The following is a 14,503-nucleotide window of genomic DNA, read 5'->3' on the forward strand; positions in this document are numbered from 1 at the left end:
AAGCTAAAAAATCCCTATAAAAAACAATAATTCCAACAATTTCACTACCAAAGCGGAGATGTGGACGCTGGTCGTCATTGAGATGGGTCTTGTGCTTTTCTTTGCAAGGGATTTAATACTAAAAATTACGCCGTTGCCGGGGATCGAACCCGGGTCACCCGCGTGACAGGCGGGAATACTCACCACTATACTACAACGACATTGCTGTGCTACGTCAACTTATTTTATTAATTAATTCTATTCATTTCTCCCTTTGGCAACCACCTCTTGATGTCATCGACCTGTAAGAAATGCTGCAAAATTCATCATATATGCATCGTAATCTCTAAGGTCACCATGTATGGAAAATAATGGTTGCTTTTTCATATTTTAGTAAACGATAATTTATATTTAAAAGGAAAAAAAAAAATTATTATACATAAGTGCTCTGGATTTCCAATATATTTATAAAATAATAGATGTTGTCCAATAAAAAACTATACAAGAGATAACTTCTTGTTAAAAAACATTAAACTTCATTTAGCCAGCGACTTATATATTGAGCTTCAGTTTTCTAACAGCAATCCATTATGCGTTAGCACCGAATCCTAATCAACTCCTTTTATTTTAGATCAGGATGACCAAAGCTCCTTTTAAAAAATAATTTATTAAATTCTAACTTTAAAACCTAGACAGCAGGAAATCCTTTAACTAACTTGTGGCAAAACTAGCGTTGATTTAAGATCATTCAAACCGAGCTCCCACTCCGTGGCATCTTTACTATTCTTTGTTTAAGATTTGTCACCCTTTATTAACACAATGAAACTATCATCAGTTTAATAGAAAAAATCACGTGTTTGCAAAATTCTTGAGCAAGGTCGAAGAAGTATATTAGGTATTATAAAGCTTGGTTAGCTGCTTTTCGAATCGGGCATTTGGTCTAGTGGTATGATTCTCGCTTAGGGTGCGAGAGGTCCCGAGTTCAATTCTCGGAATGCCCCTTTGCTTTTCATTTTTTCTCCGTATCTTGTAGGTCAACGGGAAATCCCTCATATCACCGGAGGAAAGGAAATGAGAGATTTAAATGAGGGTATAAACAATGACAGCCCACCAAGAACTCAAAGAAAATATTAAACAACAAATATCAAATATCGGTTACAATCAAGAAGGTTTTTCTAGCATGAACAATCCCCTAATTGTCAAACTGTATTTCAATTTTCCTAATCTCAATGCTTCTCGTCAAGTTACAATATATTTGGGAGCACTTTGGCGCAATTTAGTCCCATTTTTTTGGGTCGGTGAGTTCTTTTCCGGCCCCAAATCCTCTCTGCCATTTGTCTTTGGATTTGGACACGATCCTTCATTTGTTTTACCACAGATCTTGGGTTTTGAATCAACATTTGTATTGCCACAGATCTTGGGTTTTGAATCAACAGCAAGATAGTTTGTCAGCGCCCTCTTCACACCTAAACCACGACGAGGAGGCTTGTTTTTATTGCTGTTGGAGGAGGTGGTACTGTGGAGGAATGGAGTTCTCTCACCCCGTGCAGGACTAATAAGCGGCACGGGTGAAAAGCTCGGTGTACTGAACGTTGTTTTGTATGGAGTGCCTGAGACTGGCACGGAGAAGGGGTTTGAAACCTTCCTGTGAGAAATCACAGCAACTGTGGAAACTGAAGACAAATTGTCCGAACGTTTAGTCAAGTCATCAACGTATACCAAGTCGTCAATACGAGCTACAATATTAAATGCCAAGCTCTCCAGAACTCTTGAATAGCTCTCGAGAATTGATTTCCCAACATCCTGAAAGTTGAAAACGAGTCAAGCTGATACGAAGAATTAGGAAATAGAAAAAAGGGAGGGCAATGGGGCGATTGTAAGTAAATAATGGAGCAGGAGAGAGAACAAAAACCTTGTTGAATTGAATTTTGCTGGTATCCAAGGCGGTCTGGGTTAGATTAGGGAACCTATGCTTCAAGGAAAGCAAGAGACTTTCAGCTCTTTCTGCAAGCAATTCCCTCTTATCTCCGTCAACCATGAAGTCCTTGACCATCTCCCATGATGACTTTGTCGTGGAGCGATTTGGATTGGGTGGAGGTCTTGAATGAGCTCTCCGACGCCATACATAAACTGAAGATTCCACACGGTTTGCAATCTCTAAAGCAACATGTTCAGATGACAGGTCAAGGCAATCGAGCAGGCACTCTGCGGAGAACTGGTCTGAAGTAATATACCGGTACACAAGGTCTCCCAAACAAGCTCTCCCATTCTGAAAATAAAATAAATGACTCACATGCCCTTGTTACAGCTAAAAATCTATGAAAAACACATGTACTATAATTCAGAAACTACCTACAATACAAGGAAGAAACATAAAAATTTGCACCAACTTCATTATGTCAATACAAAAATGTTAAGCACGATTAGGAAATATTGAGAAAATTGTGGATATGGTGTTGATTTCATCACATTACAAAAGAAAAAAAATCAAGCACGGTTTGATTCAGGCATGTAACAAAAAACTTTGTTGCATTGCCAGATTTTACCTTTGGGAGAGCTTCCAAGTATGTGTCAGGAACATCCATTTCAGCTAAAGCGACACTGTTGATTGCCATTGCAGCTTTCAGTATCTGATTGGTGCATTCACGCGTGTGGTTCAACTGCTTTCTTGTATCATCACTGAGACCACCAGCAGGGACACGAGGGACTGGTAGCCACCATTTTTCTTCTTGCCTCTGCATTGTTTTACGGAAAGAAGCTGACCCATCTCCATCTGGGGCTACAATCCCTTGATCAACATACCAAAACTCCGTGTCTACGAAACTATCTAAAACTTCCTGTCATTGAAGGAGACAGGCTAATGATTCCAAAATGATCATGTTTGAAAAAAAAACAAGGAATAAATAAGGGTAAATCTTACAAGAAGCATATTGTCTAGTTTACGCAGAGCTGGCAGATTGATAAAAAGATCGGATCTAGGCCTGCAAGTCATAACCTGCAAAATGCAGAAACTAATTACATTGAGGAACAAACAAAAGAATGGGAAAACTAAGTTGATTTCTAATGAATAAGTTCTATCACTTGTCCTTTTTACGAGTATTCTATCCTAAAATGTGGAATGATCATTATAAGAAACTGAAACAAGTAAATCAAATTACGTAAGATCTTCAGCTAGCTTAATCTTTCTTCAATTGGTAATGTCTGACAAGGGTAAGAAAATTACAAATTCAGGAATAACATCTTAAAATAAAGTTAAAGCTACAAACAATACGCTGTTCGAATATCAGTTATCTAATTATGGAAAGGGAAGCATATCTTACAGTCATGTGGTACGTTGGTTTAACATCAGAATAGTTGACAAACTAAAATCCAACAGACAAAATGCTTAATTAAGCTGTATTCTAATATTCTTATCCTTTCCTTGTTCTTGTGAGCAAATTCCCATGGTACATTTCCAAATTTGGGACTATAATTACAATTACCTCAAGCTTACTACCATCAGGAAATGTCTGCCATGAGGGTATTAATTCCACGATATGGTCTCCAACACAAAGAAGCAACTCCATCTCTCTTCTCCATATTGATTTCTTCTCTTCAGGCAATGGCTCTAGTCTCCAAAGTTGCCCATAAATAGTACCTACATATTGTATAACCAAGATCAAATTAAAATGAAACTGCAGAACTGGGAGCCAAGGCTGCCATAGACACGACACAGATTGAAAGAGAAAGAGATCATACCACACAAATTGGTGATGGCATTTGATATAGCCAAAGCTGTGCAAACCCCTTTCCCAGACCCTGACATATCTTCACCAAGCAACAATTTTGCAAACCTCTCCTTCATCATGTCAATCTCTAAACAAAATCCACCCCCAAAAAAGGAGAAAACGTCAACTTACCAATAATCATAAAGTTGGGGCATATGCCACAAACAAAAAAAGGAAAAAAAAAGGAGCAATTTTGAAATATGAATTATTTCAAACACGAGAGGCATCCATCTATGACTGGTAAAAGAAAAAACACCAAGACCAACCTGAAAGCTTTGAGCCTAGCTTTTTGAAATTTGAATCCTCCAAATGGGCTTTCTTCTCTTTACTTCCATTTCCACTAGAGACCAAGCTCTTGCACTCTCCAGCTTTCCTTATAGGCCAACCCAAAGGAGATGGGGAAGCACACCCGTTATTTGGCTTAACTCCCTCAGTTGAGCTACTCTCAGAACTCGAGCTGCTACTCTCTCTTGACTCGGTCCCAGACTCGGTCAGTAACTCAGACTCATCTTTCCTCCTCTTCTCAAATCCTCCACCACCACAACTCCCCTTTAACATTGTTTCCATTCTCGACAAAAAGGAACAAACTTTTCGAAACCCAAAAACTCAACTACTTGTAAGAACCACCAAAAACATTTCTTCACTGGCTAGTTACTACAACTACATGGGTTTATGAAGTGGGTCATGATTTTTAAGGTTGCAGTAAATACAAGTGGTTACAAGAATAGAAAGAGAATCAACCAGAAAGGTTTTGGGGGGCTTGTTCTATATATTTCAAGACTATTTGTCTCACTTCAAATTTTGATTTTTGAAGATCAAAAGGTTACCGTCAAAAGATCAGATCACATGCCATGAGCTAACGTCTCTCTTTGTTTTTTTGGGCTCTCTTTCTCTCTCAGCCCCTGAGTAGAGAATACGTTCAAAATAATATTAAAATAATGTAGTCAGGTAGCTGTTGGCGGACGGATGTGCCTAAGCCCTATAAAGTTACATTTCTGCCCTGCATGTTTTCCCCACATACATTTTTGAATTCGTATACCATCTTTTTTTCCAACGTACTTTTATACTGGTTAATACGATTGGATATCAGTAGGTATTTGAAAGCAAACTTTAAAGGTACAATTCATGTACCTGGCAGCTATTAAATTAATAAATGAATGAAAGCAGAAATTTTAGGCATGGATCAGTACGATCCTTTTAATTTTGTTTTAATCCTGTTTGCTTTCGATAGAGTGCGAACATGCTACTCTAGCTTTGTTGAAAAGTTAATATTTATTTTGATTTTTTTCAGCATAAATACATCAAAACAATTAAAAGTCATCTGAAAATATTAATTTAAAATTATTCATACAAAAACACAGTTTGAAATGTATATTCAATCATGCAAACAAACACTCTTTAAAACAAAAAAAAAAAACGAGATAACTCTAGGGTTTGTTCTTTACATGGAGGGGATAAAAAAAGAAGGAAAGGGAATATACACTCAAGTTTCGTGGGTTCTATTTTTCTTTTTTTTCAAGGCAGAGCATTCATTTACCGGAAATGCTTATGCAATTATTTAGCATTTATTTGTCTACCTGTAACTTTTATGCAAGGAAATATAAATGAATGGAACAGGTGAGTTAGGTTGGCGTTTAAGAATTAAAAAAAAAAAAAAAGTGAGGAATTTATAAGTGCTTAAATTTTGGGTTTGCCTGAGCTCTTTCTAGCCAGAAAATTAATGCATAATGTTCATTTGAAATTTTATTACCTTGAACTGCTTTGAGCATGCATCGCAGCCTGTTAGGACTTAGGACCAGCAGGTGACAGCCTAAAAAATTGCAATCTTCTCCTCATTAATCTATCCCACGAGGGCGGGTTCAGGTGGGAATGGTGCCTGTTGATTATCAACGAGATAACAGGATGTTTAAGAGTACGGGTTTAAATTGTTTTTTTTTTAATAAATTTAAATTGAAAAAAAAAATTTTAATGCACGATTTGAATTGTATTAGCTTCAACCCTATATATGAGCGGTGGTGGTTTTTTTTAAGGCTTGTTTGGGAGTGATTGTTATTGTATTTTAAAATATTTTTTTTGCTAAAATATATTAAAATTATATTTTTTTTATTTTTAAAACGATCTAAAATATATATAAAAAATTAATTTTTAATTAAAATAATTAATTTTTTTTGAAAACATGAATATAACTACATTTTTAAATATTCACCAAATATATATGATTAATGGACAAGGGTATGAGATCACCCATATATTTCTAAATAAAATATTTTAAAAAATAATCTTTTAATACATTATCAAAATATTAATCAGAATACTGCGCCCCGTTTACTAATGATGGTCAACGACGTTAGCGTCGAGATTTTCCGAAGCAGATTAGTGTCTCTTGCCTCATGGATGGGAGGGGGCAGTGGCCAGCTGGCTGGTGATAGACAAATGGTAATTTCACAACAAGGGCCATATGGTAAACTGACCTATTATTTGAATGGTACACAGGAAACACCCATTTGGGTGATATAGCCGTTTGATTGTCTGAGAGATATTGGAAAAGGACACGCAGCGGAAAGTGCTTTTACCATTCTCTGTGTATATTACCTAATCCACCGCTGCATTATTTAGTAGTGTGGTGGCGGTTGCTTTTCAAATAGTTTTTTGTGTAGAAAAACATGTTAATAATGTTTTTTTATTTTTTAAAAATTATTTTTGATATCAAGCACATAAAACGATCTAAAAAGTACAAACCACACTTAATTTTAACAAAAAAAAAAAATTGAATTTTCTCAAAACAGGTATACTTCAATGCCAAACATAAACTTACCATCGCTGCTCCAAACAGGCCATGCTAACCCTTTGACTTGTGTTTTTGTGAAAAAAGTTGAAAATCCTAGAATGTTTTTTTTTTTTTTTCCCAGCCTATTGTCTCTAATATCGTGACTGCATTAATCATGGCACAAAAAGCAAGCAGCAAAGGGTTTCGGCACCGCAGAGAGAGGGCCTTGGAACCCATTTCCAACCATCAAGCCCTATTTGCACTTCAATTAATCAACAATACAGAAATGTCCATCTTAAGCTGACTGTCCAGAAATTGCTGCCATCTCCCCGGGAATCTGCTCAGCCTCGCAAATGCATCTAATCCCAGCAGGATGATTAGGATGTGCTGTAGTTTTTGTTTAATCATGGATTGTACCAAGAACTATTTAATTTGATCATTTACTGATCTCTTTTGGGGGTGGGTTGCCATGCATCATTGCTGGCTGTTAAAGTATAAATCATATCATGTAATTTCATTTAACAATTTAAGTTATTGGGTTAAGTTGGTTCTTAAACATGGTATTAGAGTCTTAATGACCAAGCAGTCATGAATTCGAATCTCATCATTCCTATTTATTTGATAAAAATTAAATACAAGGTAATGTGAACTTGTGCAAATTTCAAGTATAAAGAGATTTTACTTGAAGAGGTCTGTTAGAGAATAATATAAATCATATCCTAAAACTTCACCTAACAGCTTAAGCTATTAGGTTCAAATGCTTCTTTGAAGCAACGTCAAATTTCATTTATCTAGATACAGGGACAAGACACGAGGACTTGGATAATTTATCATAAAATCAGCAAGTCCCTCGAGAAATTTCCATGTGATGTTGGAGGGTCGTTGAGCTTTCAACATAATATATAAGTTGTCACTGCTTTACTTCGAGTTTCAACTTCCGCCCGCTTAGCTAAAGGCAAGGCCCACCAACGGCTACTTAAAAGCGTGTTAAGAATCCACCAAGCAAAGGCAGAAAGGGCTTGCTTTATAGCCGTCCGTGATGGCAAAAGCAAAAGGCGATGAGCTTTGATGCAGGAACTTTAGCTAGTTTTCCATAGTGTTCTTTCCTTTTCATTTTCTCATCCCGCCTTTTCAATTCAACCTTGACAAGGCGTGATTATGTCACTTCAATAGCTTGAAAACGTTGAATCATCCTTCTTCTTTTTTTTAAATTAAATAATTAAATATGATATTTCAGATTCATCTCCTTAACATTTTAGTATTTTACTATACATGGGGTTGGCCAAGACTAGCCCACCCAAAGTTTGAATTTTTTTCTAAAATCAGTTACAATTTTTAAAGGTTTTAAAGCACCCCACCCCTCCCCCCCCAAAAAAAAGAAAGAAAACGAGCAAAACTATACATTTTGACCCTCTCAGTTTACAAAGGTGTCATGAGTGAAAAGGATGACAAACTTTCAACTAGTTCAAGTAAAAGAAATTGATAATCAATATACTACACGAATTTTTCATTTAAATTTTTTGTATCGAGAAGTCATCTTCAATTTCTGGCTATGGTTAGGAAACCAGGCAGTCAAGCATACTCAATAGCAAATCTCCACATACAGTCATGAGAAAATCCAAGCCATAATAAGTGCTGGAGTGTTAGGTGGCCTTTGGTTGAACGAAGTTGTTTTAAGTCGACAGCTACGTTTGTACTCATCTTTAAAGAGATTCAAATTCAAAGTTCGACGCATGGTGTCCAGGCAAACTTTCTAGAGTATTTTTCGCTATCCGAAAGTAACTCTCTGGAGGCTGTGGAGCTTAAGATTTGAGCTCTTGCCCGTCTTCTGTGGATGGGAAAACTCAGTCCTTAATGCTCACTAATCACTGCATGTGCAACATTTTACAGTCTATGACTCCTCATAAATAAGAAACAGTACAAACAAGTCAGGGTAATGAATAATGTTCATAGGTGGTTTTGCCCATGCTTGTCTTTTTTTTTTTTTTAATTATTATTGTTTGAAATTTACATGTATCTCAACTAATTCTTTAATATTTTAAAATTAATAATTATATAACATTTTCAAAAACTGTAAAATTTATAATACTCAAACTAATAATATCTAAAAATAAATTCAATATATCACTAGTTAATTATACTCTAGTAGTTACCATGCTTGCAAATTTAGGCGGACACCTCCACTCCTCGATGAAGCTATCAATGTCTTCTAAACTTATGAACAGCATGGACCAGAGTGTAACCAAGCCATTAAAGAGATGGGCAGGCCTGTCTTGCTCAAAAGTCATAGCCCCTGTTTCATATCTAATGAGTTTACAATTTTGCTTGTGCACAAGACCATAACATTCAACTCAGTGGCTTTGGGAGGTCTTAACCGCAAGGGCATCCTTGTGCTAATTTCGTGCATCTATGTCAGAACCTTTTTTTGGTAGGATATCACACTTAATTACTTTTCTTGTAGCTTTTTCCAAAAAAATCTATAAATCCAACAAAATTCTTGATTGGTCGTCTTGATAAAAAAAATCCCCAATTAATTCATCAGAGTTCCATGTATTTTTCAACTGAGTCCTGTTAACATGTCTTTTTTTTAGTGCATTATTTGAGGAATTAAAAAAGAACCCAGAACCACGCACGAGGCAAAAGGGTAGGAATGTGGGTGGTGGAAGGTGAATGGGCTAAGGCCTAATTAACCACCACCCAGAACCACACTCCTGACAACGAGCCACTGGAGTTAAAAATGAACCCAGTCCACATTGGGCCCAATAGGCCCTCAATACCATCGTCAACGTAACCAGCTATTCGATTGATTGATTGATTTATTTATTTATTTAATTAAGGCTCACAGGAAAAGAAAAAACCGAAAAGCAAACCAGCTGAATCTGCCTTCGACAAGCATAATAAACTCGAAAAGGATCATCTTTTCTGCAAAGGTGCATTTTTCTTTTCCTCCTTATCCATGATAAACGTTACATAATGTGATATAATTAATTATCTGCATAATTTAGTTGATAATATAATTCATTTCTTGTTGAAAACTCGATTAGATAGTGTAATTTGGATCTATCATCTTTTGTAATTTTAGATATCAACCTTTCTGTTTGAATTATCCATCCTTTCTTTTATATTTACATCGCCCTGAGTTATAATTGTTTTAGTGTATAGCTATTTGAGTTATTTTTTTCTTTTTCGAGAAATTGAATGACAGCCTCACTTTCTCTTATTTTTAATTTACATCAGGGTGAAGAAATTATTTTCCCTTAATGACCGCAAGGGAAGGCTAATTTATTCGGGGGATGCTTGAGTGTTAGTGGTTTCGCAGAGTTTTTTATTTTTAATTTGGTCACAACTGATGTGGCCATTGTATCTTCTATTAAACAAAATTCTTAATACACAAGATTTAGTAGTGGAAGAAGGAAAACCAGATGGTTTGGTTCAGCAATCGTCATCGTCCAGCAGTAGAAAATGTGAAGATGCTGCTGCTGTCTTGCCCTGCTCACATTTTGTTCAAGTAAGAAAATCTAAGCTTTTTCTCAACCAGTCGTTTTGTAGTTTTATCTGCTTGGAATTGGATTTAATTTTGTCTGTGCAAATATTACAGGTACCGCATATAAAGCAGCTTCACTCTTGGGATTGTGGCCTTGCTTGTGTTTTGATGGCTTTGAATACAATTGGTATCAATAATTGCAGCATCCAGGGCTTGGTGGACTTATGCTGCACTAGTAGGTTTGTTCTTCTTCACAGAAATCTGAGCTTTATGTGTTGTTTTTTGTTAGCGGTTTTGTGAAACTCTATGTAGCCTAGATTGATCACTCGGGGTTTTCCACTACTGGAAATCCTGGACGTGATTTCTATATTATAGCCGATAAGGGCTTAGATATTATTTTTGCAACCACTGATGATTGGTTTGAGTTATTTGGTAGCAGGCCTTTTCTAGATCCTTTAACATTTACTATTTAGAAAACTTTGGAGGAAGGTTTTTGTGCTAAGCAATCGAGACTTCTTTTGAGATTTACTTGATTGTTTGAAACTTGTTTTGCTATTCTATAAAATAGGTTTTGGAGATGGCATTGAAAAGGTTATGATTTTAGCATTTCTTGTATGTATCATAGTGTCCTGGTGTGATTGTAATAATATCTTAAGAACTATGGACGTGTTATACTTTTAGAATTTCTAACGTAGATTGCAAGAATAAAACTCAACACCTGGAACATACTTTTTTAACCTTGTGGAGAGCAGTTGATGAATGTAGGCCAGGTTCTTCCTTGCTCTTTTTGGGGAAACTTGATTTCATTTCTTCCTATGAACATAGTTATAGCTCTATGCGTCTTACATTACTTGATCACCTTGGCAAGTTGCTGACTGCTTTTGGACATCGTTTTTCCAATATGGAAATTGCTGCTCCAGTTCTATTTCTTGACATTCAGAAAAGAATGAAAATGAAATGACTATTAATACTGCCAAATTGTAGAAAATTTGGATCACTATCACTTAGAAAGTCTAAAGGTATAGATAATATTGTGTTCAATGTAATTGGTTATATCATGCCATGGCATACAGATAAAGATATGGTTGCATGGATAACAATGAATCAAGCGCACAACTTCTGTATTCATGTGAATCAATGCCAACATATTGTCATGAATTGTTAAATCGATATCTTCTTGCAGCATTTGGACGGTGGATCTGGCATATTTACTGCAGAAGTATTCTGTTAGTTTTTCCTTCTACACGGTAACACTTGGAGCAAATCCAAATTATTCAGTTGAGACATTTTACAAGGTGATGTTCCATGGCTTTGTATATTGTATTTTAGTTTTTTTATGGATTTTCCATGAGCATTGCTTGTGTATATAGGCCATTCTGATGATTTTTTGCATTATTCTTCTGGTTCTTTTGATTGGCTGGTGAAATTTCTCTGATTGTTGCTGTAATGCTCGTAAAGATCTGCTTTAAATTCATGCAGGAACAATTGCCTGCAGATCTAGTGCGAGTGGATATGTTATTTCAAAAGGCACGAGGAGAAGGCATTAATATACAGGTATATCTATGAGCACATAATTCATAGTCATCTGTCATGAAGTGTGTGTTTTTGTTTTTCACATGCCAGTTTTGTGCAGTTAATGTATGTGAGTAGTTTGCATTGACAGAAAATTCAAAACTTTCTATTATGATTAGCAAAACATTTTTCATTTCACTTAAAGCCTTAAATTCAGACACCAGCCACTATATGTAACTTTCGAAAATCAATGTCAATTTTTGTGTAGATAATGTTTACAAGCCTTTTCCTTTCTACAGTGCAGGTCGATCAATGAAACGGAAATTTCTCTTTTCATATTGTCGGGGAAATATATTGCAATTGCATTGGTTAACCAGTACAAATTGAGGTGTGAATGAGGATCTCATATATCATATTTCTTGTTATTCTTTCTGGAATTACTTTCTGCTTTAACTGTCACACGCTAGAATGATTGTATATACCCATGCCCATTTTCTGTCTGTCTTACTTTATCCCTTACCTTCTTTTATCTTTCTTGTATGTTCTTCATTTATTCATGTGGTTTTGGCTTCACATATTCTAACAGATCACTTCATAAGAAAGGAAAAAAAAACATGGAAAAACTTAATGTTAACTGTTTCTGGTAAAACATTTGTCACAGTCACTCTTGGTTGGAGAATGCTATTCTACCAGGTTTAAACGGTGGCAACTCAGGCTATGCTGGTGAGGGGATGCTTTTTTCTGCCTGTATTATCTCTTTATTTTCTATCACATAAGAATGGACTCCTGGTTTTCTTGTTACTTTTTTGTAGCGGAAAATAATTGTGATTCATTGCAATGGATTAACCTATGAAAAATAATCACAGCTCATGCCATAGGCATGGTAGGTCAGACCTTGTGGATGTTGACACAATTTTCATCCCATGATAATTATTTATGATAGGGTGTGTTTGTAATCATATGTTAGAATACTCAAGTTGTTTATATTATTGAATTCCTCACAAGCTTCTCCTGCAATTTGTTTGATTGGTGTAATATAGGATGATATATTTACTTCATCTGAATCTCAATGATGATTGAGTTCTAGAGAATTGTTCACAATCAGATTAAAACTGTCTAGGATTATTTTATTTTATTTTAATGTTAATCTTTCCATGTCAGAAATTTCTTGAGAAGTATTTTCTGAGGATATTTTTGTGATTTATTTATGCATTAGGTCATTACATTGTGATATGCGGCTATGATGCTGGCACGGACGAGTTTGAGATTCGAGATCCTGCCGCTTCTAGGTATGACCTTCATTTTCCTCATGATTTGTAATTCCCTTCAGCCCCTGTTCCTTTTAAGATCTCAGATATAGGAAATATTTTTTTGGATTAGCAAAATTTGTCGTCCTCTATTTCTACTTTGTGTAGATGTCTTTGCCCAGTGAGGCCCTGCTTTTTTGCATTCTGCATGACACGATTCTTCAAGAATCAATCAAAACTGCAATGTTGTGGTGGCAAGCACAAGAAACAACTAATTTAGGAATTACTTGCCTCCAAGAATACTTCATAGTTTGCCATGGAGGTGTCAGGAAAACATGTGGCTCAAATATGATGCCAAATCAGCGTATGAATAATATATATTTGATTGAAAATCCTTTAACGGAATAATATACTATGGGAACTAGCATCCAGTTAATGTATTGATGAGTTTGGGATTCCATCCATCTGAAATCCCACCATGTATACTTTCCCTTGTACTGCTTTGAGCCCTCCATGGAGCACTATTAGAAGACTGGGAAAATGTGACGTTAGTTGCTACATCATTCGTGCTTTTGTAATGGGTGTATAATATCACTTGATTTTAACTGCATTCAGCCGAATCATCAAATTAGGAACTATCTTTAAGACCCTGCTACAAAGGCATTTTTATTTGCTGTGCTATATAGTACTATAAAAAAGTTTCACAATTATATTTTTTTAAATTTAAAAATGTATGCTTCCCTGTGATTTTATGATTGAGAAACTTACTTTAATTCAGAAAACATGAGAGAATGTCGTCAAGATGCCTTGAAGAAGCACGGAAATCCTTTGGCACCGATGAAGATCTCCTTCTGGTAAACAAACATTATCAAATTTTTTGTGTTATGCATGGATTTAAAGATGCTAGGTTTTGTATGATATGAAGTTAATTATACCATCCCATATAAGAGAGGCTCGGAGGAAAATTCGGAAAGTCCCTTCAGCATGCTTGCTCTAGGTGACCAGTGTCAAACCTAATACCTAGAACCTTGCAAAAGCACACTTCTACTCTCCTGTTTACATATGATCATGAAAATCCAATTCATATAGTTCTCTCGTTTTGCACTTTTAATTCTAGCATTGTAATTCAATTACTGCTATGATTTTAAAAAATAAAAAGTGAGTCTATATTCTGTTAAAACAAATTCATCCACAGGACTGATAATTATCGCCTTTTCTTTATATATATATTTCCATTCAGATATCTCTGGAGAACGCGACAAGTGAAAGAGCTTGTTAGGGCAACTTTTTCTCTTTGACGAATTTCCTTCTTCAGATGGGCTAGCCATGTATATTATTATACGCGTGTATAATACGTGCATAAAGAAACTGATAGTTTGCCCTTTATTGCTTGTATTTGTCCATAAATATATTTCAAGCGATGTATATTATTCTTTTATGCTCGATTAAATAAATAATAAAGTAGATTTCTTTTCCATGTAATTGAAATGTAATATCATATTAGAGCAGACTCTAGACAAGTTTATGCACTCGAAACTTTTTATCTTAACAATATTACCTTTTTGTGATTTAATTATTTCCTATCTGCTACCTCATTTCCATTTCATACATAGAGCAACTGTTTATGACTTGTAACTGGTCTAAAACATTTTGAATGTAGTAATTCTCCAAAATTCAAGGTCAGCCAACTGGACGCAACTAGGTTCAGTTTGCATGTTCTCTTTTTTCTTTTCTTGACCTTGTTTGC

The 14,503-nt window shown here is 35.6% G+C and overlaps 2 protein-coding genes and 2 non-coding genes across 4 annotated transcripts; 2 read left to right on the plus strand and 2 right to left on the minus strand.

Moving 5' to 3' along the window:
* Window positions 1-128: 128 nt before the first annotated feature.
* TRNAD-GUC (transfer RNA aspartic acid (anticodon GUC)) lies at window positions 129-200 on the minus strand. The gene has a single exon. It is a non-coding gene; the product is annotated as a tRNA-Asp (tRNA).
* A 708-nt stretch (window positions 201-908) lies between these two features.
* On the plus strand, window positions 909-980 carry TRNAP-AGG (transfer RNA proline (anticodon AGG)). Its single transcript has one exon. It is a non-coding gene; the product is annotated as a tRNA-Pro (tRNA).
* Window positions 981-1,094: 114 nt separating this feature from the next.
* Window positions 1,095-4,657, minus strand: LOC118052374 (rop guanine nucleotide exchange factor 5). Its single transcript, XM_035063340.2, has 7 exons — window positions 4,013-4,657; window positions 3,718-3,834; window positions 3,462-3,616; window positions 2,900-2,974; window positions 2,526-2,816; window positions 1,892-2,248; window positions 1,095-1,782 (listed from the first exon to the last, which is right to left on the minus strand). Exons 1-7 carry the CDS (start codon window positions 4,311-4,313, stop codon window positions 1,219-1,221), a joined length of 1,860 nt encoding a protein of 619 aa, XP_034919231.1. The 5' UTR covers window positions 4,314-4,657; the 3' UTR covers window positions 1,095-1,218.
* A 4,675-nt stretch (window positions 4,658-9,332) lies between these two features.
* LOC118052331 (guanylyl cyclase 1) lies at window positions 9,333-14,238 on the plus strand. The gene is made up of 10 exons (XM_035063278.2): window positions 9,333-9,443; window positions 9,751-10,021; window positions 10,112-10,236; window positions 11,181-11,292; window positions 11,477-11,551; window positions 11,809-11,897; window positions 12,171-12,232; window positions 12,726-12,798; window positions 13,535-13,610; window positions 13,997-14,238. The coding sequence occupies exons 2-10, from the start codon at window positions 9,863-9,865 to the stop codon at window positions 14,033-14,035; spliced, it is 810 nt and encodes a 269-aa protein (XP_034919169.1). The 5' UTR covers window positions 9,333-9,443; window positions 9,751-9,862; the 3' UTR covers window positions 14,036-14,238.
* The last annotated feature ends 265 nt before the right edge of the window (window positions 14,239-14,503 follow it).

The sequence above is a fragment of the Populus alba genome, chromosome 8 (genome assembly GCF_005239225.2).
Source record: "Populus alba chromosome 8, ASM523922v2, whole genome shotgun sequence".
Taxonomy (NCBI): Eukaryota; Viridiplantae; Streptophyta; class Magnoliopsida; order Malpighiales; family Salicaceae; genus Populus; species Populus alba.